Source organism: Perissodus microlepis, chromosome 5 (genome assembly GCF_051167445.1).
Source record: "Perissodus microlepis isolate ML-2025 ecotype Zambia chromosome 5, ASM5116744v1, whole genome shotgun sequence".
Classification (NCBI taxonomy): domain Eukaryota; kingdom Metazoa; phylum Chordata; class Actinopteri; order Cichliformes; family Cichlidae; genus Perissodus; species Perissodus microlepis.
The window spans coordinates 18,236,841-18,252,101 of NC_140465.1; the positions used below are offsets into that span (position 1 = coordinate 18,236,841).

The 15,261-nt window shown below is 42.3% G+C and overlaps 1 protein-coding gene across 1 annotated transcript; it reads left to right on the forward strand.

The window, feature by feature from the left end:
- The first annotated feature begins 7,037 nt into the window (after positions 1 to 7,037).
- LOC146387090 (amphoterin-induced protein 1-like) lies at positions 7,038 to 12,120 on the forward strand. Its single transcript, XM_084928437.1, has 2 exons — positions 7,038 to 7,356; positions 7,714 to 12,120. Exon 2 carries the CDS (start codon positions 7,782 to 7,784, stop codon positions 9,300 to 9,302), a length of 1,521 nt encoding a protein of 506 aa, XP_084784563.1. The 5' UTR covers positions 7,038 to 7,356; positions 7,714 to 7,781; the 3' UTR covers positions 9,303 to 12,120.
- The last annotated feature ends 3,141 nt before the right edge of the window (positions 12,121 to 15,261 follow it).

Below are 15,261 nucleotides of genomic sequence, written 5' to 3' on the forward strand. Positions count from 1 at the left end.
AACAATCAGCTCAAATCCAAACGCACTTTTTGTAGGGGTGCACCAAGGCATGGGCAAACATTAACCTGCACCGTGTTGATAACATCAAAGCAAGAGAACAAAACGACTGTTGAGGCGAGCTGCACAATACCTGAGTGAAGGATACAGAGTCTTTACAAATGTCTAACAAGCGTCTGTCATGTCACATTTTCAGATGGCTTGTAGAAGTCAAAATGTGTTGGAGTGATGCAGAAAAAGACTTAAGTGCTGACTGAATGTTGCCTTGGAGACTCTTGGGGAGGAAGGTTTATATCAGAGCAGACAGTCAAACATATTAGGATGCAGGGATTTTTTTTTTTCTACACCCCTGGGAGCTAAACAGCAAACATTTCCACTAAATTTAGTAAATATTGAATTACTGCCAGGCAGGTTCTGGAGCTGCTATAATGCAGAGACACAGATTGAGTTATTTTGCCATGTGCAGTATGTTTTTTGGGTTTTTTTGGGGTTTTTTTTCATATATTGAAGATGTGTCTCTCTCTGTTATTACTATACTGTAATCAGAAAGTTTAGCATAAACACCTACATGTGCCTCTGGTGGTGTCAAATTTAGTAGCTACATTTATTTATTTATTTTCTGTGCGCTGTAAACGGCCTCTGAACACTATGCATGTTTGTATACATGAACACTTGTAGCCAGTGCATTTACCAGTTGTGCATATTTCCTACTTCACAGGTAAAACAGATCAATGATAATTTTCTTTATTGATATGTTGATCTGTTACACAATCAGTACTTACATATGTGTGTGTGGGTGTGTTTGCTCAATGTAAGACGTAAGAGCGTCAGCGTTTCGCCCTGCATAGAGGAAAGCAAGGTCACAATCAGTTTTACTGATGGGGTATTGTCAACACCCTGCCGGGCAGGCAGGCAGGCAGGCAGGCAAGCGACGTGAGCACCTAAGTTTTTATAAATGTGATAAGTGGAGAATGAAGCGAAGTAGGAGCTTCAAATTGCTACCATAGGTGAGTCTACTAAAATTACTGGATGACTTCAAATCTCAGTGCCCTTGGCCTCGGGGTCAGAGTAGGTTTTCTAAAAATCTTCTAAATGCAATAACTTGAGAACAAAGCAACATAGGATTTTGAAATTGATGCCATTGGTGTGTCTACTAGGAGGCTGAGGGAGAGCACAGGTGGTCACCAGTATTTTTCATATATACTATAAGCCATACGTTGTTGGGCTTACTTTTTTACTTTATACTTCCAGGCCACTACTTTCAGGTAGAAATATTGTGTGTTTTTAAATGTGCAAGACTTTTTCAAAGCTACTTTTACACACAAGCATATAGTTTCTAAAATATATTTTTTCCAGGTTAAATTTGCCAGTATACACTGGCTGGCCGCTTCATTAGTTTTGCTAGTATTCGGTCGGACTCCCCTCTCACTTTCAGAAGTGCCTTTATTCTTAATGGCACAGATTCAACAAGGTGCTGGAAACACTCCTCAGAGATTTTGGTCCATGTTGACTTGATAGCATCACGGAGTAGCTGCAGATTTGTCAGCTGCACATCCACGATGCAAATCTCGTGTTTTTAACCACAGCCCAACATGTCTATATTGGATTAAGATCTAATGACTGTGGAAGCTGTTAGAGGACAGTGAACTCATTGTCATCATCGAGAAACCAGTTTGAGATGATCTGAGCTTTGAGACATGGTGCACGAACCTGCTGGAAGCAATCATCAGAAAATGGGTACGCTGTGGTCATGAAGAGGTGGACACAGTCAACAACAATACTCATGTAGACTGAGTATTATTGAGTATTACTGAGGGGTGGATATTTAAGTTACTGTTCAGTTCATGTCAACTCAAAGTAGTGGCTATTCTCCTCTAACCTCGTGCATTAGTAGAGCATTTTTACCCAGAGAACTGCTGCTCACTGGATATTTTCACTTTTCTGGACCATTCCCTGTAAACCCAAAAGATGGTTGTGTGGGGAAAATCCCAGCAGATCAGCAGAAATTCTGAAATACTCCAGAACGGCCCGTCTGACACCAACATCCATGTCAGCTTCAGAGTCACTTCTCCTCGACCCTCAGGAAGGTTTCTTGATCATGTCCACATGCTTTGATTTCCTGCCCTTGTGGTTGGCTCATTAGATATTTTTCTTAATGAGCAGTTGAACAGGTGTACCTAATGAAGTGGCCACTGAGAGTGTCCTAAGTAGTCAAAAAGAGCCATTTAGTTACAAAATGCATTTGTTTGTCTATTCACACAGATCTTCATGAGCTTTCTGGAAGAGGCAGAGCAGCTGAGTTATTTGTGTAACTGGTGAGCAGAGCTAAAAAGTTATACAAGAAAGCACATGCGCTTCTTCGAGCAGGGCCTGAACATGCTGCTTGCACCAGATGGTGGCAGTATGTCCACTGTATTGTGCATTGTATTATCAGTGGTTGCCGGCTGCATACATTTTAAACAGTGAGCAGTAATATCTCAAATAATGATAGAAAGAAACCATATTAACAGTAACCATCAAGTAAAACCGCAAAAGCTTTTATGCATCTTGGCATCCACCGGAAGGCTATTCGTCATTCTTCCAAAGAAATTCAATCATTTGGTGGTTTGATGATGGAGATGGAGAGATGATGGAGGGCTGTCTAACACAATGGGACAAAATCTTAAACAGATTAAGATTAACATGATATCCATGCTCATCAAACCTTTCAGTGATCCCTGATGCTCAGGACTACTTACAGTGTATTTATGTGCAGTGATCCTTCTTTTTAAAGGGGCAAGCAAACTCAAACAACCTCAGCATAACGTCCCCCATCGCATAACAGAGCCACAGAGTTAATTCACTGAAGGGTTCAAGATTTTTTCTTTAATTTGCCTCTGCTTCTTCTTAACCTGTACTTGACACAGGTTACTCTGGTTTAATTTTATTCTTTCTCAGGCTGTGAACGACTTCAAATGTTTACTAAATCAGCCAAATCTGTTACCATGGATTCCTTAATAAGGAAAATAGTAATCGGTGACTCATGTGATCCTACAAAGAACACCACAAGCACAAATCTGTCCTAAAATATATCCCAGCTAAGACAGAGGCAGGACACACCCTGGACACAACAGGGCAAACAGAGAGGCAGAAGTCAATGCAATGTGTGCATTCAATCCAATGGACAGTTTACCTAACAGTGAAGCATGAGAAGGCAACCAGAAGTCAGAGCAACCACAGGAGAGAAACATAGGTACAAGGAAAACATGAAGACCTTGTCTAACAAGCAAGAGCTGAACAACAGGTTCAAACTCAGAGCCTTTCCTTCTTTTTTTTACTTTAAAACAGAAATATTTACACACCAGAGCAAAAGACAAGAGTGTCTAAGGTTGTAGGACATATCCTTTGGGCATCAGGATACAAAATGTTAGTGTCAATTCATCAGGCAAGCTTTTGAAAAACATGTCTCGTGTCTTGCAAGGACATACGTTCCCTTTATTTTCCACACCGTGGACCTGCGACCACTGCCCTGAAGCTGCACTTTAGTTATAATTTACAGGAGAACTTAAACCTCATGACCCTCCACCAGGCTGTGGCCTGAATCACTCTTGCTGTCTGATACTTCCTTATAGAATTCACATGAGGCTGAAGAGCTTGAAGAGTTTGGTGGGATGAGGAGAAGTGAGTTTACATGACTCGCTAGGGCACAATAAACAGCGGGCTCATTCACTGGAAAGAATGAGTATCTATAGTATAGTGAGGTATTTATGTTTATTCTGACGACTAGCTTTGTGGATGGATAAGGATGTCAGTTTGCAACCTTTTTGTTGCATTTAAATCTAGTGCCAGTCTCTTAATATTTGCAACAAAAAGAGCAGACCACCTCCAAGCCCAGTTTTTTTACCGAAGGTGTCAAACTTTAACTCTTTGTTCAATAAAGATGATATTTGTGACCCTCACATACCCTTTGTGACAAGTTTTAACATGTCAGCATATATCAATAAAGATGTGGTTTGATGACCATTAGAGTAGGTTCTGGGTTTTTCCCAGGGTAGTCTAAGTAAGCTGTGTGGGCAGCAGTGTTGGGTAAGTTACTTTAAATTAGTAACTTAGTTACATTACTAGTTACTTCTATCAAAAGTAACTCAGTTACTTCAAGTTACTCGTTACTTTCAAAGTAACTAGTTACTAGGGAAAGTAACTTTGGTTTTACTCAGAATTCTCTTGTTAATGTGTTGCTTCCATAACTTTGCCAGTCTTCTAGCTTGCTTACTTGCCACAAGTGCACTGTGCCACCTACCAATAGAAAGGAGAAGATAATGTGCATATTTCCACGAGAGAAATCCCACGCCTGGACCGTTGTTAACCGCCGCCATGATTCTAGCCTACGTCACAGCGTCATGTGCGCTTTTTACATCCAACACAAAAACTGCCGTCGTGGTGCTTTCGATTGTACTCAGAACTCGGAAATTCTGCCTTCTGAATAGGAAGATGTAGGTAACACCAGACTGCAGATGAGCTGCATACAGGGCTGGACTGCGACAAAAAAATCGGCCCGGGCGTTTTGACTGACCAGCCCATCATTATAGGAAAAATCATAAAGCCTTTGAATGAAAACAAACGCTGTTGTGACAGTGATGTTCACTCTTCTGATGGTATATATGTATCAATCTATCAATCGTTTGTTGTAAGATTCAGATAATTATTTTTTTAAAAGCGAGACATTTTAAATGAGAATAAGAAGGAAAAGTATTTCCTTGTGCCCCCCTCTCCCTGTTAATGCCCTACCTGGCCCCCTGGCAACACTTTGCTAGATCCGCCCCTGCACAGTTACCAGCTGTCAGCTACATAGAAAAGGATCCTGGTGTTATTTGTCTCTCAGAAACAGTTCATAACTTCCCTTCAACTCATCCATGTCACCTAAAAGGTAAACCTGTTTCTCCATCACCTGTTCAGCTCTGATGATTCAGTAAGGACATCTCCTGGTTTCATCTTCATGTTTCCATCTCACCAGATAACCAAACCGATATCATGACCAGCAGCTTTTACAGCTGTGGCTCCAGCAAACATCAGCTGATACTAGAAATTAATATTAAATAAATTCTAACAACAGCTGATCAAGCTTAAACGTGCTGCTGTTGTTTAGCACAACCTCCGCTGGTTTCCTCTTTTTGGCGCGAAGTGGGCGATAAACAAACGAGAGAAAAGCCGATCAGCTGATCATTGATCAGTTTCATGATTGAAGTAGCAACAGGAGAGGGAGGGGAGAGAATGAGAGAAGTAGAGGCAGCTGTGCAGCAAAGACACAGAATAACTCCAGCTTTGTGTCTTTTCCATTCTAGCTGAAGTCCGGGACAAACTGCGTTCTTTTTCAGCTCAACACGAAACGCGTAATATTTTCTCTGAATACGAGACGATTCCGTTTTTTACGGGATGGTTGGCAATTAGAAACTCCGTCATGCTAGCGAGTACCCAGTACGAAAAAGTCAGCATAACGAAAATAAACTCCACCTAAACTTGGTTTATATCTGACCCAGATAGACTGCAGGTCATAACTTCTTACCTGAAGTTCAGTCCACCGGACCGGCAGCCGCTTCGGGTCTCTCCTCCTCCTGCCTCCCCTTTCCCTCATCCACCTCCTGGCCTCCACCACTTGCTAATGTTACTGAATCTGTGGATTCACCACACGAAGTAACGAATAACGACCCTATCTAAATCCCAGTAACGATTAACGCGTTCCTGATTTTGGCATAATACCTAGTTACCGTGCTCGTTACCACAATAATAACGTAGTTACTGTAACGCGTTACTTAATAACGCGTTAGTCCCAACACTGGTGGGCAGTGAGAGTTTATACCCTCACTAACTTCTGATGCACACTCAGTTAAGGTTACGCCACCACTTAAAACCAGGCACAGTGGTTTATTCTTCAAATAACAGTACTTGCTGGAGACTATTTACATATAAACACATATCTGGTGCTGCAGTCAGTATTTACAGCATCAGGACTGTGTATGAAATACACCATAGAGCCCATTTCCCCTGCAGAGAAAAGCACCACATCACTCACTGTGGCTCACAGAGGTCTGTTGAACAGTGAAATAAACTTTGTTGGGCACTAGATACACAGGCGATGTTATACATTCTCTTAATGATGAGTATTTACACACTACTATAAAGTGGCATGCAGACCTTTTCCACAGCAGACATATTGACCTGTCATGAGGTGGAAACCACAAGTTTAATTAATAGCATCACTGATGGCACAGTCCCCTTTAAGCTATTCCAGTCAGCTGGCACAAGTAATACAAAAACCACAGAGATAAATGTTGCCTTTGTTATGAGTTACACCTGAGGTCTACCTGTGAGATCACAGCCTTGAAAATGACTGTAAATGAGGTGTGACCTCATCAAATACGAGACCAGTTTTCAGGACTGGTTTGTCCTTTGCATGGATGTTGCAGTACAATAAAACTTCTTCAAGCAATCCATCTTAAGAAACTTTATGTGCCTCTTAATTTTCCTGCTTTATTTGACCGATTGTGCTTAATGTGTCTGTGCCTGCCTGGTGTTTACTGTAAGTCCATATGCTGTGCTGTACTCTGAACTCCCCGTATTGATTCCTATGTTACTGTACGCACATAATGTCCAGAGCTGCAGCAGTTCACCCACGCAGGTACCTCGTCCTTCACCAGGATGTTAGGACAACTTTGGGGAAAGAGATTCATTAATAAAGGCATGGTAGCACTGAATGAGCCATCAAGTCAGGTTAGGTAAAAGTGAAGAAAAAAACTTAACTATTTATGTTTTTTGCCTGTTAACAAACAAACTAAAAACATTCCCCTAAAAATGTGTCCAAAGACAAACTTTGGAAGACCTCCAGAAAACCTGGAGAACCACTGTTTTAATATCAGAAATGTTGGTTCATTGGAAGCAGAATAAGAATCAGCTTCGATAAAAATGATGAAATGTTGAGGCTTGTGTAGCCGAGCTGTCATCTCACTGCTTTCATGTTGGGTGCTTGTTTCTTGTCTGTTGAATCAGAGACTGGCCATAAGAGAGAGAGAGACAGAGAGCAGGAGAGGAAATGTGGCACACACCCACCTCTGCTGTTTGCACCCCTCACATCAGATCAGCTCTCGGATGTAGTTGCATTTCCTTTCCTCACCAGCGAGGCTTGCACACAGCCTCTTCCGGTCATTTGGAGCCGGACAGCAAAGTGCGTTCGCCCGTAGCTCAGCGTGTTAAGGTGGATGTCTGTGAGCTCGCGGGTCGCCGACGATAAAGATGATGAAGATGAAGAAGATGCATCTGTCCTAATCATCTCCGAGACTGGACTGCTAAGGACTTCTTTCTCTTTAAAAAACGGGAGAAAAAAAGGTAACGCAGAATCGCGTCCGCCCGCTGGGACAAATGTAAATGCTTTGATAACTGATATCAGGGAAACGACTAACACACACACTTAGTTAACTTTTAGACTATTCTGTTTATTTTGAATAATTTGACACATTGATTAATCGCCATAGTTTGTTATTTATTCTATGCTACGACACGATATGACACTGATAACATTTTTGCCGACATTCAACTTTTTAATGATCCAGCTGCGCAAATGCACCACGCCTCTCTGCATTAGAGTGCGGGTTTGCTTTAATGGCATGAAACTGCATCATTATCATGTCATATTATGTCCTGACAGCTGATTTATTGATCACGTGGCCCAATGTGTGATTACAGATCCATGATTTTCCACTGTGAAAACTAAGAGAACATCCAGAGTCCCTGCAGTGCGTAGTGCTGGCGCCATGGTGGTCTCCATCGGCTTTTTTCGGCCTGCTGCTGTTGCAGTGTTAAAACGAAGGAGCTGCTTTATTCTGCACTTGACTTTGCTGTTACCAGCAGTGAGAGCCAGTGGGCAGTTAACTGGAAGCCCCCTGGTTTGTCAGAAGACTTGTTTGTGTGCCAGCACCATCATCAGCTGCTCCAAGAAGAATCTAACAAATGTTCCCAACGTTCTTCCATCGTATGCAGCTGTGCTGGACCTCAGCTTCAACTTTATCACCAAGCTCCAAGCTGAGTGGACCGGCATCAGACTCGACCGGCTGCAAAGCCTGCTGCTCAGTAATAACAACCTCACCTTTCTCTCCACTGAGGCATTTGTGAATGTGAGAAAGCTTCGTTACCTGGACCTTTCCTTTAACAGCCTCCGCCTGCTGGACGAATACATTTTTGAGCCGCTGGAGAATCTGGAGGTGCTGCTACTTTATAAAAACCACATCTCTCAGATAGATCGCTCTGCCTTCTCTGGCGTCATCGAGTTGCAGAGGCTCTATCTGAGCCACAACCAGATCACACGCATCCCCGTAGAGCTGTTAAAGGGCCGAGGCAGGCTGGAAAGCCTTAGACTGCTGGATGTTTCCTCCAACCGAATTAAAGCTCTGCCCCTGGGTGAGCTTCAGGCTCTGCCTGCCTGGATTAAAAACGGTCTGTACTTCCACAACAACCCTCTGACCTGCAGCTGTGAGCTGTATGAACTGATGGCACACTGGGAACTCAGGGAGCTCAGCCCTTCCACTGACTTCAGGAGCAACCACACATGTGTGACATCAGGCCAGCCGAAGGAAAAAATGGCCATACTAGATCTGACCAGACAGTATCTGAACTGCAGTGAAGTCAAAAGTTTTAAAAAAGAAGGCTATCTGGAGCAATCTTTGGTGTTAGACTGTGACACCAGACAGAAGAACATGGTGAAGAGATGGGTGCTGCCAGGAAACCTGACAGTGTCTCAAAACGAAACCACTTTAATCCGTAACGAAAGCAGCCTTAGGATTGGGCCCCTGAAGGTAGAAGACTCAGGGGTCTACACCTGCTATGCCACAAGTGATTCATTCAATGAGACGCTGTATGTAACTGTAGTGGTGTTTAATACCACCATGAGCAAAGGACTGGAGAATCTAAAAACAGCCTACACCACCCTTGTAGCGTGTCTGATCAGTCTTGTCATGATTCTCATCTACCTCTTTTTCACACCGTGTCGCTGCGCTTGTTGTCCAGGTCAGAACATGGAGAAAAATGACGGCAAAGACAGCCTCCACTCTTCAACTGTGAGTCTCTCCCAGGCACATGAGGAGAGATGGCAAGAGAGGGTGGGAGGTGGAGGTTTCCTCTACAGACACGCGGCCTTCCTGGAACCTAAAGAACAGCTGGAGCAGAATGGGAGGCTGAATCCAATAAGTGAGGAAGATGAGGAGTGGCAGGGGGCCAACAGGGGCAGAACAAGGTCTGATGTCAGCTCGGTGTGCTCCAATTCTCCTATGGTCATATGAAATAAGAGCGATGCCGCTGCTTCTTTGTATTCTAAGAATGTGAGCAAAATATCAAAAGTGAGCATCTTCCAAACAAAGCTTTAGTTGACTCGAGACGGTGGTGCCGTTCCAATAACGTAAGATTCAAATTGATTTTAATCTTTTGATTAAATCAGTTTTAGGCCTTTCCATTTGTGATGCGTCTTAACAATTCAAATGAATCCTCTGTGAAGGCACAGAAAGCTATATTTCTGGTAGAGGACTGTTTTGTTTTTTAAATGCAACACGTGTTCCCGAAAAATGAGAATATATGAACTTTAAATATTGTTTGCGTTCTTAAAAATACTTACCATGTAAACATTAACCACCAAGCAGTGCTTAGTAGACGACTTAAAGGCATTACTGAGAGAAGGTCACCTCAGAGTAGCCAGTAGCCTGCATGTTAAAGATATGGCTTTTCTTGCAATTGGGATGAAGGTGCTGCAAAGGTGAGAAGTTCTGAATTTGTTGAAAAACGTAGAAAGGGAGGCTAATTTTTATGCAAATTAGCGTGAGTTGCAGAACTCACTCTGTTACTATTATTATGCAATATTTGTGCTATATGTAACATTCCTGTTTGGTTAAACTTCACAGAAAACAGTGCTGTTAATAATTACTCTTATGCAACTTTTTCAGTTAAATTTCTTTTTAGATGCAAGTGCGATTTAATGTTTAAACAGCAATATGTGTTTTTTGCAGTGATTTTGGCCTTAAGATGAAGTGCTTTTAAAAGCAGCTCTGATTAAATATCATATGCAGGTATACTTTTATTATCATTTAAAATGAATTCTAATTTCTGACGAATTTAGTTGACTTTCTGTCTCATAAAATATTATTTATATTGCTCCAGTTCACAACAGCTGCTGTCTGAAGGCACTAATTAAAAAGAAATCTTTAAAATGAACCAGACTAGCTGTTCATATCCTCCTGAGAATCTTCCCACTGAACTTTTTTTGTGATTTCCGCCCTCTTTGGGGCTAAAAGAGGCCACCGAAACACATAAGATATCGATGGATAGACCAGGATGTCCTCTATTTAGTACACCTGGACTTATTAGCATAGCTCAAATAAGTCAAACGATATCAACCAAAAACAAACGTCCATTAGAGAGGACATAAATGAATAGGCTGGTTCTCAGGATATAAACACTCAGCAGATATTTTATCAGTATAAACACAATTATTGACTGTTATTTGGCAAATTTATTCTCATCCAGTATACATACATTTCCAGTAAACAGTGCTGTTGTTGAGCGTCAGTAATCTGCAGTAAATATTGATGAACTCTTGATGTCATTGTCTGATTGATTATCAAATAGCATGCCAATAGCATGAATACAGTCTCATTTAAAAAGAAACTATTCCACCGACTAAGCTTCAGGTATAGTTAATGTTATCTGTGGATTATGCAGAAAAAACAAATCCTGGTTTCTGGTTCATAAAAAATTAATTGCAATAAGCTAAAGTTAAACACACATTCCAGACGACAAAATCACCCAGCTGAATTTAACTACAAATAAATGCCACCATTTTATTATGTTCTATATGAGCGAGTTATTAGATGTAAACATTACAGTCAAACTGCTCGATTTTAGAGGTTGGGTTCAAATTAAATTACCAAAGATTACAGACTAATTCGAGTAAAAAAAAATAGTATAAATAGTATTGTTTTGTGAGTTTGGATGGATGGATGGATGAATCTTAGAAACGTATGGAAGCTGCTCTAGATGGAAAACTTGAAACTGATTAATAATGCTAACAAACATAACAATAAGTTTCCAGTTGAGCAAGTTTATTTGCATATTTTGTTATCACACTGTGACAAAATATCGTGTTCAGTGTCAGGTTTCAGAATGGCAACATGAACGCACGTACTTCCATACTGAAGAGTAAATAGCAGCCTGGAAGAGCCTGAGAGCGAGCACCATCCACTGAATGCTTCAGGGCATTAGTGCCCAACCCTAAGCAAATCAGCCGATGCCAGCCACAAGCCAGAATTCTCATAAACACTGTCAGAAATAGCAGCTGCAGCCAACACTCGGGCTCCTGTGGCTGGCTGACAGCTGAAATATAAATGTAGATGTAGCAGTTTTTCAAACAGATGTCCAACAGAATCCTCTTAAAAGGACTAGAAGCTCATATTTTACCCTGGCTGGTGCAACCACAAAAGCTGTGTTACACTGTGCAGAAAGGGGTGTGGATGAAAATCAATGAAGACCAAAAGATGACTCAAATAAATGCAACTTATTACATTCAGGCTGTTCATTTCAGGTCACAATGTTAGCAGTAGAGCATCGTAATTGCTACACAATCTACACAACTTGCTACACAAGTCAAAGTTGCGTTATAAAGGGTATGTATGTTAATGTTGAAGGTACAGTGATGTTTATGCACTTCTCATGGTGCTTTTTCAATATAACCTCGGTGTAATCACGATAAATGTGTCTGTGGGAGTTTAAGCTCATGACATCGTCAGAATCTAGCATGTCTGTTAAATATTATAATGTAGCAACACAGCCTGAGGAACTTTTCAGTCTGTCAGAGGAGGCACATATGTACTATGTCATCATGTTGGACATTATAATAACCAAAGACGGAGCTACGTGTGACAAATCATTACCTACATGTTCAGTGTTTACAGTCAGTATATTGTCAGTGTGCTGAGTTCACCTGCTGTATTTTAATATATGCAATCCTGAATAACGACTTATTGCATTTCATTGTTTGCTCTGTGTATCTTGTTTGTTGCTGTACTCCTCATGTAGTTCACAAACAACAAAAATAAACATAATGTAAAAAGAGACGTGTGCAGTATGTCCTGTGACATATGTGCAGCTGCAGAACTTTCAGTGTCATGTGCAGCCAACAGCTAGTTAGCTCAGCTTCACACAAAGAGTGGAAATACAGAAACAGGGTAAAATCACTGGCATGGCTCTGTCCCAGGCTTAGAGAATCCGGCTAACTTATTAATTGTGACTTTGCAACTTCTTTAACATGCATAAAAAATAAAGACTTGCAATGTTGTAATGTCCTAGTGCAAAGGCACCTTTCATTTTTGCTCTGCAGTTTTTGTTTGTGTTAAAGATGCTTTAAAGGCAGATTTTAACATGTTTGGACACAATCCGACCAGTTGTGCTATTCTGCAAAGCTAAGTAGCAGGTGACTGAATCCTTAAAGGTATGCACACGAGAATAAGGGGCAACACAGCAACAAAATTATTACTTATTAATAATTTAAAATATTAAACTCCTTCTCCAAGTCCACAAAACACATGTAGACTGGTTGAGCAATGCACTCTCAATTATCCTAGAGAGGGTAAAGAGCTGGTCCAGTCTTCCGCGACCGGGACAAAAGCCGCATTGTTCCTCCTGTAGCTGAGTTTTGACTAACTATCAGACTCTCCTTTCCAGCACCCTCGCATAGACTTTCCTGGGGAGGCTGAGGAGTGTGATCCCCCATAGTTGGAACACACCCTCCGGTCCTCCTCCTTAAAGATGGGAACCACATCCCGAGACTGCCAACATAAAAGTACTGCCCATGATCTCCATGCAACATCGTAGAGGCAAGACAGTCCTACAACATCCAGAGCCTTTAGGAACTCAGTGTGAACCTCATCCACTCCAGGGGCTCTGCCACCAAGGAGCTGTTTAACTGACTCAGTGATCTCACGCCCAGTGATGGACAAGTCATCCCCTCGTCTCCAGACTCTGCTTCCTCTAGGGAAGATGTATCAGTAGGATTAAAGAGATCCCTTCCACTGCCTGACAAAATCCTCAGTTGAAGTCAGCACCGCATACAGTGCAGGTAGAGGACCGCTTTCCCCTCCTGCGTTGCCTGACGGTTTGCCAGAATCTCTACAAGGGAGTCCAAAAGTCTTTTTCTGTGGCCTCTCTGAACTCCTCCCACGCCCGAGTTTTTGCTTCGGCCACTGCCCGAGCCGTGTTTCATTTGGCCTGTCTGTACCTATCAGCTGCCTCTGAAGCCCAGTAGGACTCCTTTCACCACCGGTGTCCACCATCTCATTCGAGGGTTCCCACCATGACAGGCACCAACCAGCTCAGTGCAGCATGTCTGTCCAGCATCCTACCCGGCCACCTGATCCAACTCACCGCCAGGTGAGGCGGTGGTCAGTTGACAGCTCAGCCCCTCTCTTCACCCAAGTGTCCAGAATATACAGCTGTAGATTCAGAAGGCCAGATACACTAAACTATTGTTCGGCTTATAAGCGCAGAGAACAGTCAGGACCCATTCCCTGAACTGCAGGATCAGGGAACAAACCCTCTCATCCACCGGGAAAAATCCAACATACAGGCAGCAGGGAAGGCAGGGATACTAAGATACCCACCCCAGCCCGCCGCCTCTCACCACAGGCAACACCAGACCGAGACAGATTCCAACTCCTCTCCAGGAGACTGGTTTCAGAGGCCAAGTCGTGTGTTGAGGAGAGCCCGACTATATCTAGCTGGTACCTTTCAATCTCACGATTAGCTCATGCTCCTTCTCCACCAGAGAGGTGGTGTTCCATGTCTCAGTCACTAGCCAAGAAATGATACTTTACTTAAATTTACTTACAGTCTAATTATTTATTTGTTTGCTGTAAAAACCTGACTTGTTACATCCTTATTCTAGTGTCCCTACCTTTAGGAATTTGAAGATAAATATATTTAGATTGTCATTTTAAATAAAATATATTAAAATCTATTTAATTGTTGGGAAATGATGCCCTTAGTTGTGGGCCATATTATAAAGTGTTGCTATCTTTACTACTCAGGGCCACTGACTCTCTTATCAAGAAAGAGAGTCTTAATCAGAGAGTATTCCAATTCAAAATGTAAAACTGTTCCTTTAACTTTGGCTCTGACTGATCAGACTTGGCCTGACTGTTGTGTCCTTCTAGGCAAAGATTAATTTTCACTTGCTGTCCTAGTTAACTGCAGGAAATCCTCTGGCTTCAGTTTCTAAATTACGTTATTGACCCAACCTTGTTCACTGGAGAGTGAAATAGGAGACCACATGGACTGCTGGGGTGGAAGCTGGGAGTCGTATTTGTTGCATCTGTGCCTGAAACATGCCGGCTTCTGGCCACATTTGAAGTTGCTGGATTTTCAACCTTATTTGGATTGTTGACCACAGTATGTCCCCGAGGAGAGTGAACTCGCTGTGCTGTATTCAGTTTCCTCTGCCTATCACAGTCCAAGACAGAGCTGCATTATATCAGCTTCTGACAACCTAGTGTTTCCATCTTATTACTGTAAACTTGCAATTTACACACATAAAACACATCTAATTTTATGTGGAACATAATATATGACACTTGTTCATGTGACCGTCTGGCATGTGTGTGAAGAGGGTGCACTGTGACACCTCGCTGGCTGCCCTGCAACTCATCTCCTGGATAAATGATTGAAGAGGTCTGCAGGGATGTTCGTGCTCCCTGTCTCAGCAGGCGCTTTCTCATATTACCACGCTTACTCACAATACACCCAACACTACCCAGGTGTGTGTGAGACTAGGCTTAAAGATCTGAAAAACGCTGGACAAAAACACAACACTGAATCAGGATCTGCAAAGTGTTTAATTCATAAAAAGCCCAAAGGAGACAGAAGGGGACTGACAGTGGCTGATCTGTGTGATGATGCAAGCGTTTAAATGGGAAAGAGCTACATGATATGCCAGATTATTATTAGAACAAACGCAGCTGTCTGAAGAAAATATCAGATCGCTGAACATCACACACACACACAGATGGCAGTGACTGTGAGCCTGCTGACAATGAATGAATGGCGTCTTTGCTCGGTGGCTTAAAGGCTGAATTCTAAGTGAGATGACTCATCCTCTCCTCAGGCCCCTCCCAGGAGAATCACATGAATGGGGAAGCGACTGAAGCAGCAGTTGAGCGAGTCTACTGCCATCTAGCGGCCACCAATACCCTGACATGGAAG

Bases quoted from the DNA above. Each gene is read 5' to 3' on its own strand.
- LOC146387090 (XM_084928437.1), top strand. From the start codon at position 7,782: ATGGTGGTCTCCATCGGCTTTTTTCGGCCTGCTGCTGTTGCAGTGTTA.